We start from the raw sequence: 19,426 nt of genomic DNA, 5'->3' as shown, positions 1-19,426 counted from the left end.
TAGGAAGTGCTAACTCCTCGTCCCCCCACCGCCCCACCAATACAAATGTGGCAGGTGAATCTTATGGAAAGTTGGACAGATCTCTTATTGGCTAAACTAAAACGTCAAATATCCTAAGATTGGTCTTAATTTCTAAAACTCTGATACATAGGTCCATTGAGACCTTCTTATGAATTAGAGCCAAGGCCTGGGTATTTGTTCTGGGTTTTGCAAAACATGCGGAAAAGCTTATAAACAGGCATTGGAGGACTAGGTCCGGTAATGAAGCACAGGGTCTGTAGTCTAACGGTCAACATCTAATGATACGGAATAGAAGCTGGTGGCTGGAGCACAAAGGTTTCCTGGCTAAGGAGCACGCACCAGTCCGCAGGGCTCTAGGCCTTAGCAACAGCCAATGAGAGAGGAGTGGGGCAAAACATGGACCAATAGAAGGCGTGTTCATAGGTATTTCCTGACCCTGGGGCAGGGTTTGCTCATTACCTGTCTCCACATCCAAGGGTTAGTCTGGACTCTGATCTGCGGGGATGAGGTCTAGAAAATTGCACTGTGGATCCCGAGCATCTCGAGTGTCCCAGGAATCCCAGGAATCCCCAGATGACAGGTCAGCAGGATGGGGGCTGTATTTGCCTAGAGTGGGACAGGGAGGAAGCGACCGTGGGGACGAAGGAGGTTCACCCATGACTCAGAGGGTCCCGCTGGCAGGTGGTGGATTAAGTCCTTGGGGGCGAGTCGGATTTGATGGCTGGTGACCAGCGCAGTTTAAACCCTGTTGGTAGAGGCATCTATACTGCCGACATCAGGGATTGGATTCAGATCTTCCTGGAGAAACTTTCGGGGGAGTTTCCTTCTGACAGCTACTCGCCCTGCTCTCCATGTTCTGGGAGAGCCACCCATGTTCTCAGAGAGTCAGGGTCAGTGGTGTGTGTGTCTGAAATGCTTTTGCCATGGGGATCAGGTGCCAGATTCGGAACTGATAACCCAGGGTGAAACACCCGTTTCTCACCCTTTCAATTATATTGCTGGACAGAGGCAGGGGGGATGGGGGAATGGGTGTGGGAGGGATATTTTCCATGGTGGTGGAAAATGGGCACTGGTGGAGTGATGTGTATTTTATCATTGTATAATCGAAACCCAAGCACAAAAAAATTGTAAATCTACAACTGTACCTCATGGTGTTTCACTAATAAAAAAAAATAAATACAAAATAAAAAAAGCAATTAAAACAACAAAAAACCCTTATTTTAATTAATTATGTGGGGGTTAATTTTTTGTCATGCTCTACCCAGCAGTGTGTTTCTCACGCCGCCCCTTACCCCTGCCTCCTTTGGACAAAGCAAGAACCAGAGAAATAAACGTGTCAGAGATGTGTTTGTCAATTTCTTGTTTATGACGACTTCAATGAGGGGTAGGGGAGTGGAATTGAGTGGCATCATATTAAAATGTTATCAGTTTCTGAGAATTTAAGTTAGGTTGTTTTTAACTTTATGATTTAACTACCGTGTAACCCCAACAATGGCCAGGATCCAGAGATTATCACACCAAGCTCCCGGGAACGCACGGCTGCATTCAAGGCTGTGCGACTTTTTATATACGTTTATTTTTTCAGGTTACCTTTAATATTCCAACCAAATGGCAGAGCCTGGCAAGCTATCAGTGGCATATTCAATATGCCAAATCCAGTAAAGAAATGGATTTCATTCTCTTGACCCTGAATACGGCAGTCGAGAAGGATGTGGAAGGAGAGGCTGATAAAATCTCAAGGCCGAACTAGGCTTCCAAAACAAAGAAAGACAAAAATGGTTGTCTGTACTTTCAATGCATGTACGCTGGCATCTGATGCATTCATCGAGGACCTGAAGGTACAAGTGCGAAAGATCAAGTACGACATTATTGGTCTGACCGAAACAAGAAGGCATCAATCACATCACGCCATTTTTGACACTGGAGAAGAACTGTTCCTTGGAACATGTGACAAAGGAGGCATCAATGATGTCGGTATCATTGTCAACACGAACATAGCCCTGAGCATTGATTCATTCGAATGCCTAACAACCCGAATCGGATGATTTCACTTGAATAGATGTGGCTCACTGCCAGCAGTTTCTATCATTGTTGCCTATGCACCAACATCCAATTATGGTGAAGGGAAATTGAGAAGTTCTACATGGAGCTGGAGAAGTTCTATAAAGAAGACCACACCTTCTACTAGATCATTGTTGGTGATGTTAATGCCAAGATAGGACCAAGAAGATTAGCCGATGAACTCCACATTGGGACCCATGTAATAGAATGGAACAAACAGGGTGACAGACTGTCTGAGTTCATCATGTCAACCAAGACCATCCATGGTAACTCACAGTTACAAAAGGCTGAATCTAAATGTTGGACATGGGAGTCTCCCGGTGGACGGTTCCACAATGAAATAGACCACATCATATTCAATCGGTAGTTTTGCCTAAACAATGTTGCGGTTGGCTCAAAATTCCAAAAGGGATCGGACCACCATCTCTTTAATGCAAAATTCTACCTCACAGAACAGGGAGAAAAGAATGCAAAGTTTAAGGAGAGAACTCCCAGAATGACCACCAACTGGGAGCTCTTTGCCTCTGTTGCGAGAACATGGAAGGATGCCGTCATTGACAACATTGACAAAGAATATGATTAAATGTTTCAGCACCTCCATGATTGTGCAAGGAATGCCAAGAGAGAGATAACCACAAAAAATGCCTTTCTTCGAACACGAACTTATTTGCCAACGTGCTTGGCACATGCCTCAGGCAAGCAAATGTCCGAGCTGGCAAAACAGTGCAGAGAAGTAATCTAGGATGACTTCAAAGACATGATAGCAGCAGTGCTGGTAGATGTGGCAGAAGTCGGGAAAAGCATTCGTAATGCCCGCCTGTCCTTTACCAACTACAAGACCAAGATGACTGCCATCCGACATCCTGATGGATCTATCACATCTTCCAGAAGGGCAATGGAGAAGATTATTCACGACTTCTACTCAGATCTCTTTAATAGCCACGTCCACTTGCCCACAAACCAAATTCTGCGAGATGGGTATGTCGTTTCCAATGTTCCCCTTCTGAAATCCAACACACCATCTCTTCGGTAAAGAAACAAAGAACAAAAAAATAAATGAATAAAAATAAAAAATTAAATTAAATTTAAAAAAATTAAAAAAAAGAAACAAAGAGCACCTGGCCCAGCCAAGTTCAGACCTGAACACCTGAAGAACTTACCATCAGTACTCATCAATACACTGGCTTGGCTCTTCACACGCTACCTGTTTGAATGCAAGGTTCCCTCCCAATGGAAAACCAGCAGGACTGTACTACTATACAAGAAGGGAGATATGACAACACTGGCAACTATCGCCTAATCTGCCTATTGTCGGTCATCTACAAAATGTTCACACGAGTCATCCTGAATAGGATTGACAGAACACTAGATGAAGGACAACCATGCGAACAAGTCAAGTTCTGAAAAGGATTCAGCACCATCGACCATATCCACACGATAACCAAGCTCATTGAGGTTTCTCAGGAGTTCAAGATGCCGCTCTGTCTAAATTTTGTTGATTTAAAGAAGGCCTTTGATTCTGTTGAGACGGAAGCAGTCATAGAAGCCCTAACCAATCAGGGTGCACAAACTCAATACATCAGGATCCTCCATGAGCTCAAATACGGATTCACTACCAGGATTTCACCATTCTACAAGGAAGTAATCATCCATGTCAAGAGAGGGGTTCGGCAGGGTGATACCATTTCACCGAAACTCTTCAGTGCCACCCTCAAGAACATCATGTGACGACTGGAATGGGAAGGAATGGGAGTGAATACTGATGGTCGGCAACTACACCACCTCCACTTTGCTGATGACATCGTTCTAATAACAGCAAACATCAGCCAAGCGGAACAAATGCTGACTGACTTCGACCGTGAGTGTAGAATGGTCGGATTACAACAGAATCTCACAAAGACAATGTTCATGAGAAACAGTCTTGTTTCTGATGTTCCATTCACTCTCAACAGAACCACCATCTCCGAATGCAACAGTTATATATACCTAGGTCGAAAAATCAACATGATGAATGACCTGGCACCTGATTTATGCAGGAGGAAGAGAGCAGTTTGCTATGCCTTCAATAGCGTTGAAGAAATAACTAAGAGGACAAAGAACCTCCAGCTCCGAGCACAGCTCTTCGATTCCACTGTTCTACCTGCATTAACATATGCCTCAGAGACCTGGACCCTACGAAAAAGGATGAGAACGCTATTCAAGTCTCTCAAAGAAAGTGCTTTGCTTGGAGTATCTCGCTTGACTGAGAGATAGAATCCGGAGTTCCGATCTTCGTCAACACTCAAGAATCAGGGACGCTGTCTCATTTGCCAAGCATCAAAAATCAGATGGGCTTGACACGTAATGAGGTTTAGAGATGACCAGTGGACTAGAGCCATTACTGACTGGATTCCACGCGACGTCAAAAGATCGCGTGGACGCCCACCTACAAGATGATCAGACTTTTTCCATCAAGATCCTGAATGATTGTTTTGAGGCTCTACATGTTCCTAGAATGAGCAGATGCCACTGAGCTACGTGATCAAGCAACAGGGATGAATGGAGACATTACTGGCACCCGCTCGAGTAAATCGATGAGTAAAAGGGTATCAAGTGATCAAGTGATTTAACTTGGCCGTGATTCTGGAGTCCAGAGCCCAGCCAGCTTCCCCACTATAGTGTGTTGATCTCAACTTTCTATATTGTAATTGGGATGCCTCGATTTCAAGAAAACAGTGTGTCTTGGATCTTCACTTGACTCAAGTGGAGAAGCTTCAATTTATGCTATTTCAACTGTAGCAAATACATTCTTCACACCTAAGATGAACACTGATAACTTGGTTTTTGTTTAAATTTGAAATGGCTTCGAGATGTTGCAACGGGCCAGGGCAACGACTCAAAGGGCTGGGGCGCATGCCAGGCTGGCAAAAGACCCCAATTTTGAATGCGGGCTCCCTTTGTTACCCCCTCCCCGTGTCTGCCCCACTGGTTGTGACGTCAGCAGCACCAACCCTGGTGGCTCTCAACACTGAACGTGAACACTGAACTGCACCCCAAACCTTTGGACCCGAACAAGGGTAGTTTTAAAGAGAGGGGGACCCTGTCAGGCACCTCCATGCAGCTCCTTTCCCATTCCCAGAAACGGATCAAAATAAAATAAGCTTACAGAAAGGCCCTGGGTAGAGAATACTTACTTGTTTCAATCATTTAGTGTTCCAACACCACCAATGTGACTGTCCTTCGACCAATATCCCCAGTTTCCTTCCCAATCCCAACCTACCCCCTTTGGCACATCAAAAATTTACTTTGTATTATTTATTCCAACAAAACATTGAGAACGACAAATAGAAGCATCAGAAACTAGATCAGTAAGGGCTGATTAGTGCACATCTGAGTCTTTTAATAAATGCATTTGTGGGGCTGGAGCTATAGCACAGTGGGTAGGGCATTTGCCTTGCAGGCGGCCGACCCGGGTTTGATTCCCAGTATCCCATATGGTCCCCTGAGCACCGCCAGGAGTAATTCCTGAGTGCATAGCCAGGAGTAACCCCTGTGCATCGCTGGGTGTGACCCAAAAAGAAAAAAAATGTTCATCTAAATTTAAATTTTATTTTTATAAATCACTTGATCTGTTACTCATCGATTTGCTCGAGCGGGCATCAATAACGTCTCCATCCATATTTGACATGTGCTAGTGTAGCCAAATGGTGTAAGTTTGTTCTAGGAACAGGAATGAAGAGCCTCAAACTGATTGTTCAGAGTGTTGATGAAGAAATCTGGCCATCTCTTAGGTGAGCAGCCATGCGATCTTTTGACGCCCTGGGAATCCAGTCAGTAACGGCTTTAGTCCAGCAGTCATCTCCAAATCTCATTACATGTCCAGCCCATCTGATTTTTGACACCTTTGAAAATGAGACAACGTCCCTGATTCTTGACCGTTGAAGGAGGTCTGAACTTCGGATTCATTCTCTCATTTAAGTGAAGTGTGATACTCCAAGCATAGTTCCTTCAATTCCTCTTTGGGAGACCTGAATAGTATTCTCATCTTGTTTTCATAGGGCCCAGGTCTCTGAGGCATATGTTAATGCAGGTAAACAGTGTATTCGAAGAGATGTGCCTGGAGCCAGAGGTTCTTTGTCCTCTTAGCTATTTCTTTGACTCTCTTAAAGGTGTTCCAAGCCACTCTCTTCCTCCTGCGCAACTCAAGTGCCAGGTCATTCATCATATTGACTTCTCGACCTATACACATAACTGTTGCATTCGGAGATGATCATTCCATTGAGAGTGAATGGAACATCAGGAACGAGACTGTTTCTCATAAACATTGTCTTGGTGAGATTCAGCTGTAGTCCAACCTTTCCACACTCACGGTAGAAGTCAGCCAGCCTTTTTGCCAGTTGGTTAATGTTTGGTGATATTAGAACGATGTCATCAGCAAAATGGAGTTGGTGTAGATGCCAACCGTCTATCTTCACTCCCCTTTCTTCCCATTGCAGTCGCCACATGGTGTTCTGGAGTGTGGCATTGAAGAGTTTTGGTGAAATGGTTTCACCCTGCCGAACCACTCTATTGACATCCATGATCACTTCTTTGTAGAATGGTGAGATCCTTGTAGTGAATCCATAAAAGAGCTCATGCAGGGTCCTGATGTTTTGAGTTTGAACGCCCTCTTTGGCTAGGCTAGGCTAGCTGTCTTCGATCACAGCTTCCATCTTAACAGAAACAAAGGCCTTCTTTAAATCAACGAACGTTAGACAAAGCGGCATCTTGAACTCCCGAGAAACCGCAAAAAGCTTGGTTATCATGTGGATATGGTCAAGCGTGCTGAATCCTTTTCGGAAACCAGCTTGCTGGTATGGTTGTCCTTCATCTAGTGTTCTGCCAATCCTATTCAGGATGACTTGAGTTAACAGCTTCTGGATGACAGACAATAGGCAGATTGGGCAATAGTTGCCAATGTCTTGAATGTCTCCCTTCTTGTACAGTAGTACAGTCCTGCTGGTTTTCCAGTGGGATGGAAACTTGCATTCAGATAGGTAGCATGTGGAGAGCAGAGCCAGTGTATTGCTGAGTCCTAATGGCAGATTCTTCAGGGTTTGGTTCTGACCTTGTCTGGGCCAGGTGCTATTCGCTTCTTTACCGACGAAATGGTGTGTCAGATATCAGAAGGGATAACATTGGGAACGACATATCCATCCAGTGAAATTTGGTATGTGGGCAGGTGGATGTGGCTATCGAAGAGGTCCTAATAGAAGTCATGGATAATCTTCTTCATTGCCCTTCTGGAAGATATGATAGATCCACCAGAACGTCGGAGGGCTGTCATCTTGGTCTTGTAGTTGGACATGAACAGCAGTGCTCTGTGAATGCTTTTCCCATCTTCTGATGCATCTGCCAGGACTACTGCCCATCTCTCTTCAAGGTCTTCCTTTATCGCTTCTATTCACTGATTTGCAAGCTCGGGCGTTCGCTTCTGGTTGCCTGAGGCTAGCGCCAAGCCATGTTGGCAAATAAGCTCAAGAGTTTTCGAAGACAGGCATTTTTTTGGCTATCTCTCTCTTGGCGTTTCTCACACAATCATGGAGGTGCTGAACCAGTCAATCGTATTCCTCGTCAATATATTTTTACGACGGCATCTTTCCATGTTGCTGCAATAGTGCCAAAGAGCTCCCAGTTGGTGGTCATTCTGGGAGTTCTCTTCTTAAACTTTGCAGCCCTTTCTCCCCACACCATGAAGTAGAATTTTGCATGAAGGAGATGGTGGTCCGATCCTGTATGGAATTTTGGGACCACAGCGACATCGGTCAGGCAAAACCATCGATTGAATATGATGTGGTCAATTTCGTTGTTAACCATCCACTGGAAGACTCCCATGTCCAACGTTTAGATTTGGCCTTCTGGAACTGTGAGTTACCATGGATAGTCTTGGTCAACATGAGGAACTCAGCCTCTCACCCTGTTCATTCCATTCTAGGCCATGGGTCCCGACTATGAGTTCTTGATCTGATCTTATTGCTCCTATCTTGACATTAAAATCACCAAAAATGATCTTGTAGAAGGTGTGGTATTCTTTATAGAACTTTATAGTATCTGGTTGGGCTGTCTGTGGTTCCACGGGAAACATCTGCCTTTCTCTTTCCCACTGGCCAGACAAGCACCCGAGTGGGCCCCCTTGTCTTGCGTCTGTTTTTCCCAGGTATTCACGCAGGGCTTCAGCCTTCCAGTGACCCATCTCCTGTCTCGTCTCTATTCATATTTTTCTTTTCTGCCTTATAGTCCTGTCTGTGTCACAATTGAGTGTTTAATCTCATATGAGGTATATGAGACGGTCACTGGGTTGGATAAGGCACCCCTGCGCCCCTTTGTCGTGTCCTTTGTGGAATGTGTGTGTGAGTGAATGAGCGGTCAGGGGCATCCTCGCCTCTGATTCGAGTTTGTGGTTCCACGGCTGGGCACACTTAAGGTCCCTGAAAAGGCTACGGAACCCGGTTGGGCTGCCTGCAGATCCACGGGAAACATATGGTCTATGGTAGTGCTGACTTAGACGTCGGCCACAAGTCACCTTTGGCTGATCCACTACGGCTAAGTTTCCCACTGGTCAGGCAAGCAGCTGAGTGGGCCCCTTTGTTGGGCCTCCCCCATGTCTTGCGTCTATTTTTCCCAGGTATTCACGCAGGGGACAGCCTTCCAGTGACCCATCTCCTGTCTCGTCTCTCTTTATGTCTTGTCTGCCTTCTATTTCTCTCGTCTGTCTCTCTCCTTCTCTCCTTCCTATATTTCTCATTTTCCATATTTGTGTGTATCTGTATCTTTGAACGCTGTTTTTCCTGACCTCCGAAAATGGGTCAGAGTTTAAGCAAGAAGGAATTGTTTATTTGTGGTTTAAAGACCTCCCTTAAGCACCAAGGAATCTAGGTAAAGAAAAAGAAACTTGTCAATTTCTTTCTTCTTGAAAATGTGTATATAAAAAACTCAGGGGCCGTGACTGTCTTAAATCCCCGCCAGGCCTTTTCTTACTGGCAATGAAACTTAGAGAACTTTTTAAAGGGCTATGACCCTTCTGCTCCACAGTCCCCGGCCCTTCTCGGCCTCCCTCTATCCCCTCCCCCTCTATCAGCCCAAATGTGTTTCAGGTGTCCCGGTTAGTGGGCTGATCTCTCTCCCTCTCACTCTCTCATTTCCCGGCGTTTCTTCCCTGCGGCCACAGGTCGAGCACTTAAAAGCCGCTAGGGCACTCACCGCTAGAAGACTCCGTGACAGGATGAGGGGGTCACAGTCGTGATTCCCAGAATAAAGTCGCGTCCCCCGCAGAAGAAAAACTGTGCAACGTCAGGTACTCGTCAGTTAAGCACATCCATGCCCCCACATTTGAAAACACCGCCTTTCTGTTTCCCTCTCCCTCCACCCTCCTTTCTTAGGACCTTGGGAAATTCGCTTAGCAAAAGGGAACTCTTTGTTGTGGGTCTTAGGGACTCTCTCCAGGTTCCAGTTACTAGCACTACAGAGTAGCTTTGTCATGTTAAATGAAATTGAAAAAAAAAACATCTTGGGAGTGCCTGAATGATTTCTATCTGACCCTCGGCCCAGGAGAGGTCCCCAGAGCCTTGTGGATTGTAGGGCATTTTGAATCGGATGTAGAGGATGCTGTGAAAAGCCTCTCGGGCCTCCTCTCCCGTGAAGAAGCCCATATCCCAGTGCCCCTCGGTTACTATCCTCATGCTGGTCTCTGAGGCTAATGTTCATCGCTTATACCCGGTTCTTAAGGACAATCCCACAGATCCACCCTCTGCTCCCCACCATGACTCCCCTTCTGTCCTATCCCCAGAGGATGAGGCAGACCTCCAGGAGGAGGCTGCCCGATATCAAGAGCCCAAATGGCCCCCACACCTCTGTACCTTTTCTTCCTGACCTCCCCCTTACAACCCTAAAATGTATTTGCAAGAGAAAATGACCTCTCTTTGGCTGCAGAATTCCAGAGCTATGCACCACTAAGTAGTAACTTGATCTGGAAAACCTGGCGCCAGGAGAAGACTTGGAAGAACTGAAAGCCCGAAGGTGAAAATCACGCACATGGCCTTTGGGCAAATTCGGATATCTCTGTGTGACTGGTGAGTGTGGTGCGCACCCGTGTAAATGGAGGACCGGTCCGAGCGAGTGTAGGAGTGTGATCTGTGCGTGTGTTCCTAGTGTGTGTATTGTCTTAATATCTTTCTCCTAGTTCTGCTTGTTAAGATTGTTTGACATGGGTCAGAATCGATTGACCCCCAAGGTTTTAATTCTTAATCACTTCTCTGAGATCCATAGGAAAAGCTCAGGATGTGGGCTTGAGGGTCAAGAAAGGTAAGTTTGGCATTTATTGTTCATCAGAATGACCTTCCTTTGGTGTGGATTGGCCCCCACAAGGTTCCTTCTCAACAAACCATGTGACTCCAGTAAAAGAGGTAGTCTGTAGAAAATCTTCTGTGAAGGTATACTCCCTTGGAAATCTCTAGGGGGTAAGGGGAAGGAATGTGATAACCTCTGTGTGAATGGTCTCTACAAAGAGGCACCCCTCCTTTGTCTGTTTTGTGTCACCATCCACTATGGAAGGGACAGGAGCAGCCCACTAGTGAGAAAGACTCTGGGAAACTAAGGCAGGCCAATTTCCAGGCATAAAATCCTTTTCCCCACTGTCTAAATAGAAGATCAGGTAGAGGTCAATTGAAATGCTAATGAAGGCAGTTAAAAAAAGGGGGGGTAAAAGGCCAAAGTATAGACCTGGAAAAAAGTTTTGCCAAGGAACCATCCTTTTTTTTAGATTATTGCTTGCAATTAGAAAAACATCCTAGGAGCTTCCAACTAGGTAGTTTAGATAGAGTATCTTGTTGACCTCTGTAACACCTTGTGGCCTGAGTATAGTGGGGAAAGATAGCCAATAAAGGCAGTTTGCATTACCAGATTATTTTGGAGTTAGATCTTTGCAGGTAAACAAAAGAAATAGGAGAGTATCAAAGCAGAGGAGGCAGGAAAATGCAAGATCTTATGATTAACTGTTATCAGAAACAAAGTAATGTGTCACTAAGGAGCCTATCCCCATGTTTGATAAGAATCTCCCGGCCTCAGAATTAGCCTTGGCTAAAAAATGGTAACATCTTTGTGATAATTTATTTTGCCAGCTTATACCAACAAGCGCTTTCCTGACCCATTTTTAACAGCAGGAGACTGGCTGTTTAGGCTGTGAAATGGGGAGCAGTCCCAATTGGCTGATAAGGTTTCTTCTGCCCTGGGGACTGTCCCTTCCTTTCTCAGACCATCAGTTTCTCCCTGTCATCTTTTGAAGGGTCAGAATTATCGATCAACTGCAGATGTGTGCATATGTATGTTTGGTGTTTTAGTCAGTTAATTGTCTGTCTGTCTGTCTGTCTGTCTGTCTATGTGGAACACTTGAGTGTTGGAACCAGGCTGAAATCAGTAGTTGAAATTTTAAAGAAGTTAGTGATATGCTACCCAGTGATTTAAGAAATGCAGTTGTTTTTGGAACCTGTCAGACAAGGGTGAATCCTTATCAGAAGGTTGAGCCCATAGAGAAAGCAGAATTCTCAATCTAAATTTCTTGATAGAATAACATTAATGATTATGTGATTAACAGTTGAAATCCTTTTGAACTTAAGAATCTTGTACTATTTAGAAGAGCTATGGAACTAGAGCCTGAAACTAAAAGTGAAATAAGAGTTCAGAGAAAGCAAGACCTTATTTTACAAGCCTCAGCTAACTTTAATGAAAAATTAGGCTACTTTTACAAACTACAGAGGTACAGAAGCCATTAAAATGAAGTTTCCTTATTTTCCTAAACAATGGCAATTTATAGGATACTGCAAGAGGCAGCTTCCCTTATCTCACAGAAACCTTGCTGTTAGAGGCAGCTTCTCTTATCTCACAGAGCATATCTCAGGTGCTAGCCAGGCCTGATCTTTGGGATGTAGATGCCAGCCTCCAGGAAGACTGATCTTTGAGATGTATATTGGTCTTTGATGTGCTAATCCAAGTGCTTGTAGCTTATAAAAGGTGAGGTCAAAATTATTGGCCTGCAGATGTAAAGAAGCAATGTTTGTTTTGCAGCCCCAATGTTCTCTCTCCTTTTGATGACATCACTGTATTGCCCCTTTAGAGGTACCAGGATCTATATGAGGAGATTTCAGGACTCTCTACTAGGAGGTCTGAGAGAACAGGGGAAAACATGCTTGAGAGAACCTGAGTTTCTTTTATGGGATATAATGAGACTGTAAGAATGGGCTGGGAGAGGCAGAAGAGATTCGAGAGTGAATGGAGAGAGTATTGGATTAAACTGCAACTAAGATCAAGCAGCCTGGCCATAAGGTTTCCTTCCTTTTCCTGCCCATCGCCACCCACCTCCCTGGAGTTGGGGAAACTACTGAACGCGGGCGGTGGGAAAGATAGATTGCTGCCATCCTTTTTGTGTTCACACAGCAATTCAAATATTTTCTTATGCTAATATAAAAGTTTGGTTAAAAATCCAAGGGTTTTTTCTGTGTCTGAAAGCCTGTTTGTATTTTTGTGGAATTGTTAAAAATATCTGGTATAGAAAGCTCATTATTTTAAATAATTAAGGTACAAGAACTATTGAAATTAAGCCAAAGAAGTTTTTATCATGTTTTATAAAAATTGATCATAGGTCTTATGTTGTTATGTTAATGTACATTTTTGTATCTGCCTTGGATTAGAATATTTGATCTAGAAGGAGTTAAAATGAAAACAGGTTCAAAAAAATAATGGTTTAGTTTAAACATGAGTTTCTAGAATTATAAAATTGGTTGCAAAATTTGTCTTACCAGTGCTCTATCTGATCTCTGAGACTCTTAGTAACTAAAATTTCTAGAACTTCTAAGAGTTATAAAGTGGAATAATCTCAGATGTCAGCCTTCTGTAATGGTCTCTGTCTGAGAATGGAGAATTTCATGGAAATTGTGGGAAATGTTACTAACTACATTGTTAATCTATCTATGCAGTGCTTGAAAGTACATGCTATTATTTATTTCATGCAAAGCTCTGTCACCAGTTATCAACCTGGCCCTGTTTTTCAGAAAGCTTTGTACACAAGTGTGAAATACTTAATGTTTCATAATAATTTATGGGCTGGAGCGATAGCACAGCGGGTAGGGTGTTCACCTTACAAGCGGCCAACATGGCCGACCCGAGTTCGATTCCTCCGCCCCTCTCGGAGAGCCTGGCAAGCTACCGAGAGTATTCGGTATGCCAAACACAGTAACAACAAAGTTTCCATTGGAGACGTTACTGGGCCCTCTCGAGCAAATCGACGATCAACGGGAGGGCCTTTACCTTTGCCTTACTTAATAATTTATGAGTGCTTTAATCTTTTGTATTTGTGTTTTCCTGGAAATCAGAATTTTAAGATGTCTTCTGGTTGATTTCTAATGTGAAGTGATCTTTTGCCCAGTGAACATACCTTGTAAGAGCTTTAATTGTGAGCATTTTTAAGGCTTTTTGAATATCTCTGGAAGCATTGCAGAATACAGTTTTTGTTAAGTGAGATTAAGATAAGGTCAGCACCATTTCTGCCTCCTCTCCAGTCTGGCCCTGCAGCCACCCTCTGGGCCCTAGTGGTTGCCTCTTGTGACCCCGACCCCTTCTTTGATCCCGACCGAGGATGCCTGGTGGCTCTGCTCAGTGACAGGCCTGACTCCTCATCTCGCTGCCTCTGTTTTCGACTACTCTTCACAGTTCTGTATGACTGTTGTAGCACCCAACTTCCACCCTTTATGATTACTGGTCCCAGCGCGATGTTGCCACACCCCACCGACTCCACCAGGAGCCTGTCACCGCCCTCACCATCGCTGCCCTGTTCACCCTTGGCCTTGCAGGCGCCAGTTCGGGTATCACCACCCTGACCTCATGGCACTCCTGTTTAGCTACACTTCGTGTCGCCGTGGATACCGACTTAGAGCGCCTTGAACAATCCATCTCTCAGCTCGAGGATTCGCTAACGTCTCTGTGGAGGTTGTTCTTCAATATCACTAAGGACTGGACTTGCTCTTTATGAAAGAGGGGGGGGTTGTGTGCTGCCTTGGGGGAAGAGTGTTGCTTTTATATTAAACACAGTGGAGTGATTAAAAAGTCCATGCGAGAACTAAGGGAAGATTTGGAGCAGAGACACCAGCAACCTGAGTCTTCTAGCTCTGGGTGGGCCCTGCACACTCTACTTCCTTACTTGTTGCCACCCTTGGGTCCCCTGACTGCCCTTTTATTGATTGCTACAGTGGGCCCCTGCATTTTTAACTGAATTATTGCTTTTGTTAGACAACAGATAGCTTCTCTATCTACCAACCCATTATAGGTGCACTATATCCGCCTGGCTATGGAAGATGCTAGGCTGTCGCAGGCCTCCGCTGGGTCAGTTGAGCTCCCCCGCCTGTCTATCGAATGGACCTTCCCGTCGCGGGAGTAGTGGCGTCGGACCCGCTCCCTGTGCTCCCCTTTTTTTCTTTTTTGGAGCCCGTCAGTTGCAAGGCAAAGCACTGCAAGGGATGGCCCTGTGGCCAGTTTCCGACTCCCTGAGAGTGATGCTGGATCTGCATGGAGGTTCCTCTGTTCCTGCCTTTTTCCACAATTCCCTTCTAGCAAGGAGAATTGAGGGATGGGAATCTCATCCTCCACTCCACAAAACAGAGGTAATTTGCAATCTCGGGGGGACTCAGCCAATACCTCCCTGAACGAGGCTTTTATATAATATCTAAGGGGGAGATGTGGGAAGCCAAGAGCCCTCTCATAGACCCTGGCCATGGTTCCCATGTTAGGAACTGCTTGGGACAGACATTGGTGACAGTCTCCCAGGACTTCCTGATCTCAGCGGATACCTGATCTATAGCCACACATCAGGCTGACAGCTTATCTGACCTTATCTGTAGCACCCTCCAGGATGCATCTACTCCCTAAGACCCTTTGATATACAAATGTAAAACTCAGGATGCACATACTGCCACAAGACCCTTTGATGTACAAATGTCTACCTTGAATGTTAGGTAAAGCTCTTGTTGCTGACCTTACCATACATGGTTATATTGCTTCTGCTCCTGACTGAGCTGCCCGGACCCTATATAAACAGCCTGTATCCCTCAATAAAGCCTGTCCCTTTTTCTCTCTTTTTCTATTTCTAAACTGTACTCTGTCTCTTGTGTCTCGTGTTCATTCGGTTGGTCCCTCCTTGCACCATCGGATCAATCCTCGGGCCACCTCCGCGGGTCGGAGAGTGGTTACCGGGGTCCCCTGCACCACTATCCTAATTTCAGTTATATAAGGAGAAAAGATGACAACACATTGTGTTTGGAAGTGGTATAATCTCAACCCTACTAGCCACCAGAATGATTAAAACCATTTTTGGTCTGTCCAAAGGACCAAGTCTGGGGATATGGTATCACCAGCAGGTCAATCTGTACCTGTGAGGTGAGTGCATCAGCAACCTAATGGCACAGTCAGACTTTCAGATACCCCAAAATTGCTTCTATGCCTTTGGCCAGACCCTAAAAACTTGGGACAAAGTTAACCTAGAAAGTAAAGGCCAAAAGTTAGGTATGTGGGAGACATACACACAAACCACCTCCAGCTCAGCTATATAATCGGAGGCATGGCCTCTCTGGTTCCTGATCGAACTACTTAACAGCCATGATCCCAGAGGCTCAGAAACAAACCTCGGAACCCAAAAGCTTTTGGCAGAAATGTGTCCTGTTCCTGCAGTAGGTTACTGGGGCTGGGCCACTCCAGGTGGGAATAGGTTTCATGTCTTGGCCTGTTCCCCTTGGCGGCCTGGTGACCGTCATCCCCAGAGTCCACAAGACAGTCAGGTTTGGGCCTACAGTGACAAGACACGCGGGGCCTCACCAGATGGTGGTGGAACCGGCCCTTACCACCCCTCCACAGCGAGACCTCGACTCACTGCTTTCTAATGGCCTCTCTGGCTCCTGATCAAGCTGATTAATAGCCATGATCCCAGAGACTCAGAAACAAATCTCAAAACCCAGCGGCTTTTGGCAGAAATGCATCTGGACCGTATACACGGCCATGACTCCAGAGGCAAAAGGACTTAATCCAGAGCCTGACAGCTTGCAGCAGAAAAGTGAATGGACCCTGCGTTAAACTATGGCACCATACCTCCCCGGGAGGGAAAGGGTGTTGCTCCTTTCCGCCTTTCTCCCCACCGGCAGCAAGGTGGCCGCCACCTCAGAGCTTATTGGAAAGCCAGGTATGTGCCAGCAGTGACGGGGCAACTGTAGTCTCATGGGAAGGGGGTTGGTACTGACTCGTCCTTCATGCCCTACTGAGGTCACGAGTTGCACCCCATGAGTGGCTCTCTGGCACAGACATGGCTCCAGAGGCAAATGGACTTAGTTCAGAGCCTGACAGCTTGCGGCAGAAAAGTAAATGGACCATGCGTTAAACTCCAGCACCATGCCTCCCAGGGAGGGAAACAATGTTGCTCCCTTCTGCCTCCCCCCCTCCCAAGCAGCAAGGTGGCCACCGCCTCAGAGCTTATAGGAAAGGAAGGTATGAGCCAGCAGTGACAGGGCAACTGCAGTCTCGTGAGAAGAGGGGTGGTACCGGCTCGTCCTTCACTCCCTAGTGAGGTCCTGAGTTGCCCCCCAAGAGCAGATCTCCGGCACAGCCATAACACAAGACGCACAGAAACCAATCTCTAAATTATCTGGCTCTTTGCAGAAATCCAAAATTGTGTGGCCACAATAGCAGCCGTGCAACATTATATGATTCTCATAACCAGCTATAGAAAACAAAGTATTTCACAATGCCTTTTCAGAAATTCTGATTGTTGGGGGGGGAATTCTAAACAATAATAGTGCATCTTATGTCGAAATGATGAATGCAACCAATGTAGAGAAGAGATAAGTAGAAATCATCTGCCTCACAGGCATTGGGTGGGGTGGAATGGGGGTATATTGGGGTTAATAAATAAAACTGTGAAAAAAGTAAGGTTGAGTTCATGCCCAATTCAATCAGCTAATCAGTGGCTGCATAAATAGCAGTACTCCTACATTAAAAAGACCAAGTCTACAAAATGATCTGGAACACTTTGGTGCCCATTAGCTCCTATGTGCCTCCGTTCATAGGGTTGGTTCATACATGGGATTTATTTATTTAAGTATGTTTTATGTAATTCATGCTATACTTGGCAGTTCTTAGGAGTTTGTTTTATTTTGGATACCAAGAATGGAACTCAGGAAAACCATGTTTAACACAAGCATTAAGCCACAGTAGTATACTCTTTCCCCTTACTCTTGGTTGAAAATGTGTTTCTTAAAGCTGCATCCTGGGGTTTCCTTGTAGGTTAGAGTTCTCTGCTCTTTTGTTTTCAAGGGGTAGAATGTTCACTTTACAGTGCTCTCTGATGTTTTTCCCAGACTTTGCTCCTGTCCATTGTCTCTCCAGCTCTCTGGGTTGCTGCTAGGCCAGTTCCTCTGCATCTTCAGGGCTGGCTTCAGAGTCACTGTACCATCTTGATTAATGACTTCCCAGCAAAACGCATTGTCCCATGAGCCATTCACAATCTACTTGCCTATTTTACTTGGAATCAACCTGCTTTTGTTTTTATGATGGATGTGTGTGTGGGAGCATTGGTTCCATGTTTGACAAGTACAGGATCAAGGGACTCCGCCTTAACGCGCTGCCCTGAATTCTGTGACCAGCCCCTCCAGCACTTGCCTCTTCTCTCCTTTATCCGATCTCATCCCCCTTGCACCGACTCACCTGGGCTGGCATAATGGTCTTTCTGCACTTGGAACCTGACACTTTAAAGCTCCTTGAAAAAAGGGATGATGTCACAGACGGAAGTCTTCCATGTGCACCTTTACTTCCTAATGATGTCAAGTCTATCAGGCCTCCTACAGGCACATGGTTAAAGGACAAAGGCATACTTCAGTTGAAGGGGGACACTGAAGGCCAATTAGTGGCAGGACATGAAGACCTCTCACCTCCAGTGCCTGTAATATGACTGACGGGATCACACCGGATTTTGGGGCACTTTTGTGGTTGTTTTTCACTCCCCTCATCTATTTCCAGTGAGTTCCTGGGTCTGACTTGCTCCAGAGGCTTTAGGAGGATGTAGAGCTTTGCTGATTGCATTGGGGGGATTTAGCAAGGCACAGGGTTCTTGGGTGTGTGTTCGTTATCTTGGGGGCACCTCCGCCTCCAGCTCTGCGATGGGGCAGCATGGCCTGGGTGCGGAGCTGAGCATTGGGGGCTGTGAGTCTTGAGGATGCTGGAACTGCTGATGGGAGAAGTCTTGACCACCCCAACCTTCTCAACCATGGATTGTGCCGGGCCCTGTCCTGCAGCTTTTGGTGTAGATATGTGTATGTAAAATTGCCAGATCACTTTGAGGGGTATCTCGTCAGCACCCCTTGGTGAGGGACCCTGTTGAAGCCCGTCTTTTTCATTGGCAGCTGCCAGGAGAAATCCTGGGGGCCTGATCCTAGCATTTGGCTGAGGGTTGTACGTGAATATATAAATGAACATTGGACTCAGAGAGATGGTCTTGGTGGCTATTTGCAAAGTATTTTTGTGAATGTTTTGTCCTTCGTAAATACAAAGTCTCTCTACTCAACATGTTATCTGTTCAGTCCATCACTCTCCATCTATCCCAGACCTGGCGATCCCCAGATGTCTGGGTCACCTGATTCTATCCCAGAAACGAGGAAAAATGAAACTTTCTGACCAGTAATATTTGAAGCCTGGCCCTTTAAGACTCTGGGCAACCGTGTAGGTGACATCACAGAATCCAGGTCCTTTATCCGAGGAGCTTTGTCATTCTGGGTGGAAGTGCCAGAGGGCTGCAAAAGGTGAGAAGTGGATGAGTGGGCATCCAGTGGAAACTGGGGCAATCGATGCCATCGATGAACAACAGGATAATCGTGATAGTGATGTGTTTTAGACCTTTACCTGGTGGTGCTCAGGAGTCCCTCCATGGGGATCCGAGGACACTTTGGGGTGTCAGGATGCGAGGCCATTACTTGGGCCCCTCATAAAGCAGAAACTGTCAGAGCTAGAGGAAGCCTCATTCTCCCTCCAGATCGGAGGGGGCGTGTGAGGGGACCTCAGCGTTAACTTAGTTTTGGGGCGTCTCCCAGCACCTGGTCAGTCACAGGGGTTCGTGATTATCCCAGCAGTGTCCGCAGGACATCCTGTTACTGCCCCCCTTTCATTCCTTAGGCTGATTGTGGAGTAGGGCTAAAGCATGGGATTCCCTCATCAAAGGGACCTGGGGGGCATTCATTTTCCTCTTGGGTTGTCAAGTACCACCTGGCAGTGTTCAGGAGTCATTTCTGGGGTTGCTCAAGTACCC

The 19,426-nt window shown here is 45.8% G+C and overlaps 1 protein-coding gene across 1 annotated transcript in view; it reads left to right on the top strand.

The window, feature by feature from the left end:
* The window catches only part of LOC130022004 (zinc finger protein 420-like), a gene marked incomplete at its 5' end in the record, with an annotated part of 36,983 nt that extends 17,968 nt beyond the window's left edge, over positions 1–19,015 (top strand). Inside the window, 2 exons of the mRNA XM_056112731.1 lie at positions 10,743–10,750; positions 18,848–19,015. Of these exons, the coding sequence (XP_055968706.1) occupies positions 10,743–10,750; positions 18,848–19,015 (176 nt within the window). The remainder of the gene's footprint in view (positions 1–10,742; positions 10,751–18,847) is intronic.
* Between the last annotated feature and the right edge of the window lie 411 nt (positions 19,016–19,426).

This window comes from Sorex fumeus, unplaced genomic scaffold (assembly GCF_029834395.1).
Source record: "Sorex fumeus unplaced genomic scaffold, SorFum_2.1 ptg000019l, whole genome shotgun sequence".
Lineage (NCBI taxonomy): Eukaryota > Metazoa > Chordata > Mammalia > Eulipotyphla > Soricidae > Sorex > Sorex fumeus.
The sequence above is the reverse complement of the archived record's forward strand: the minus strand, read 5'-3'. Positions and strand labels throughout refer to the sequence as shown.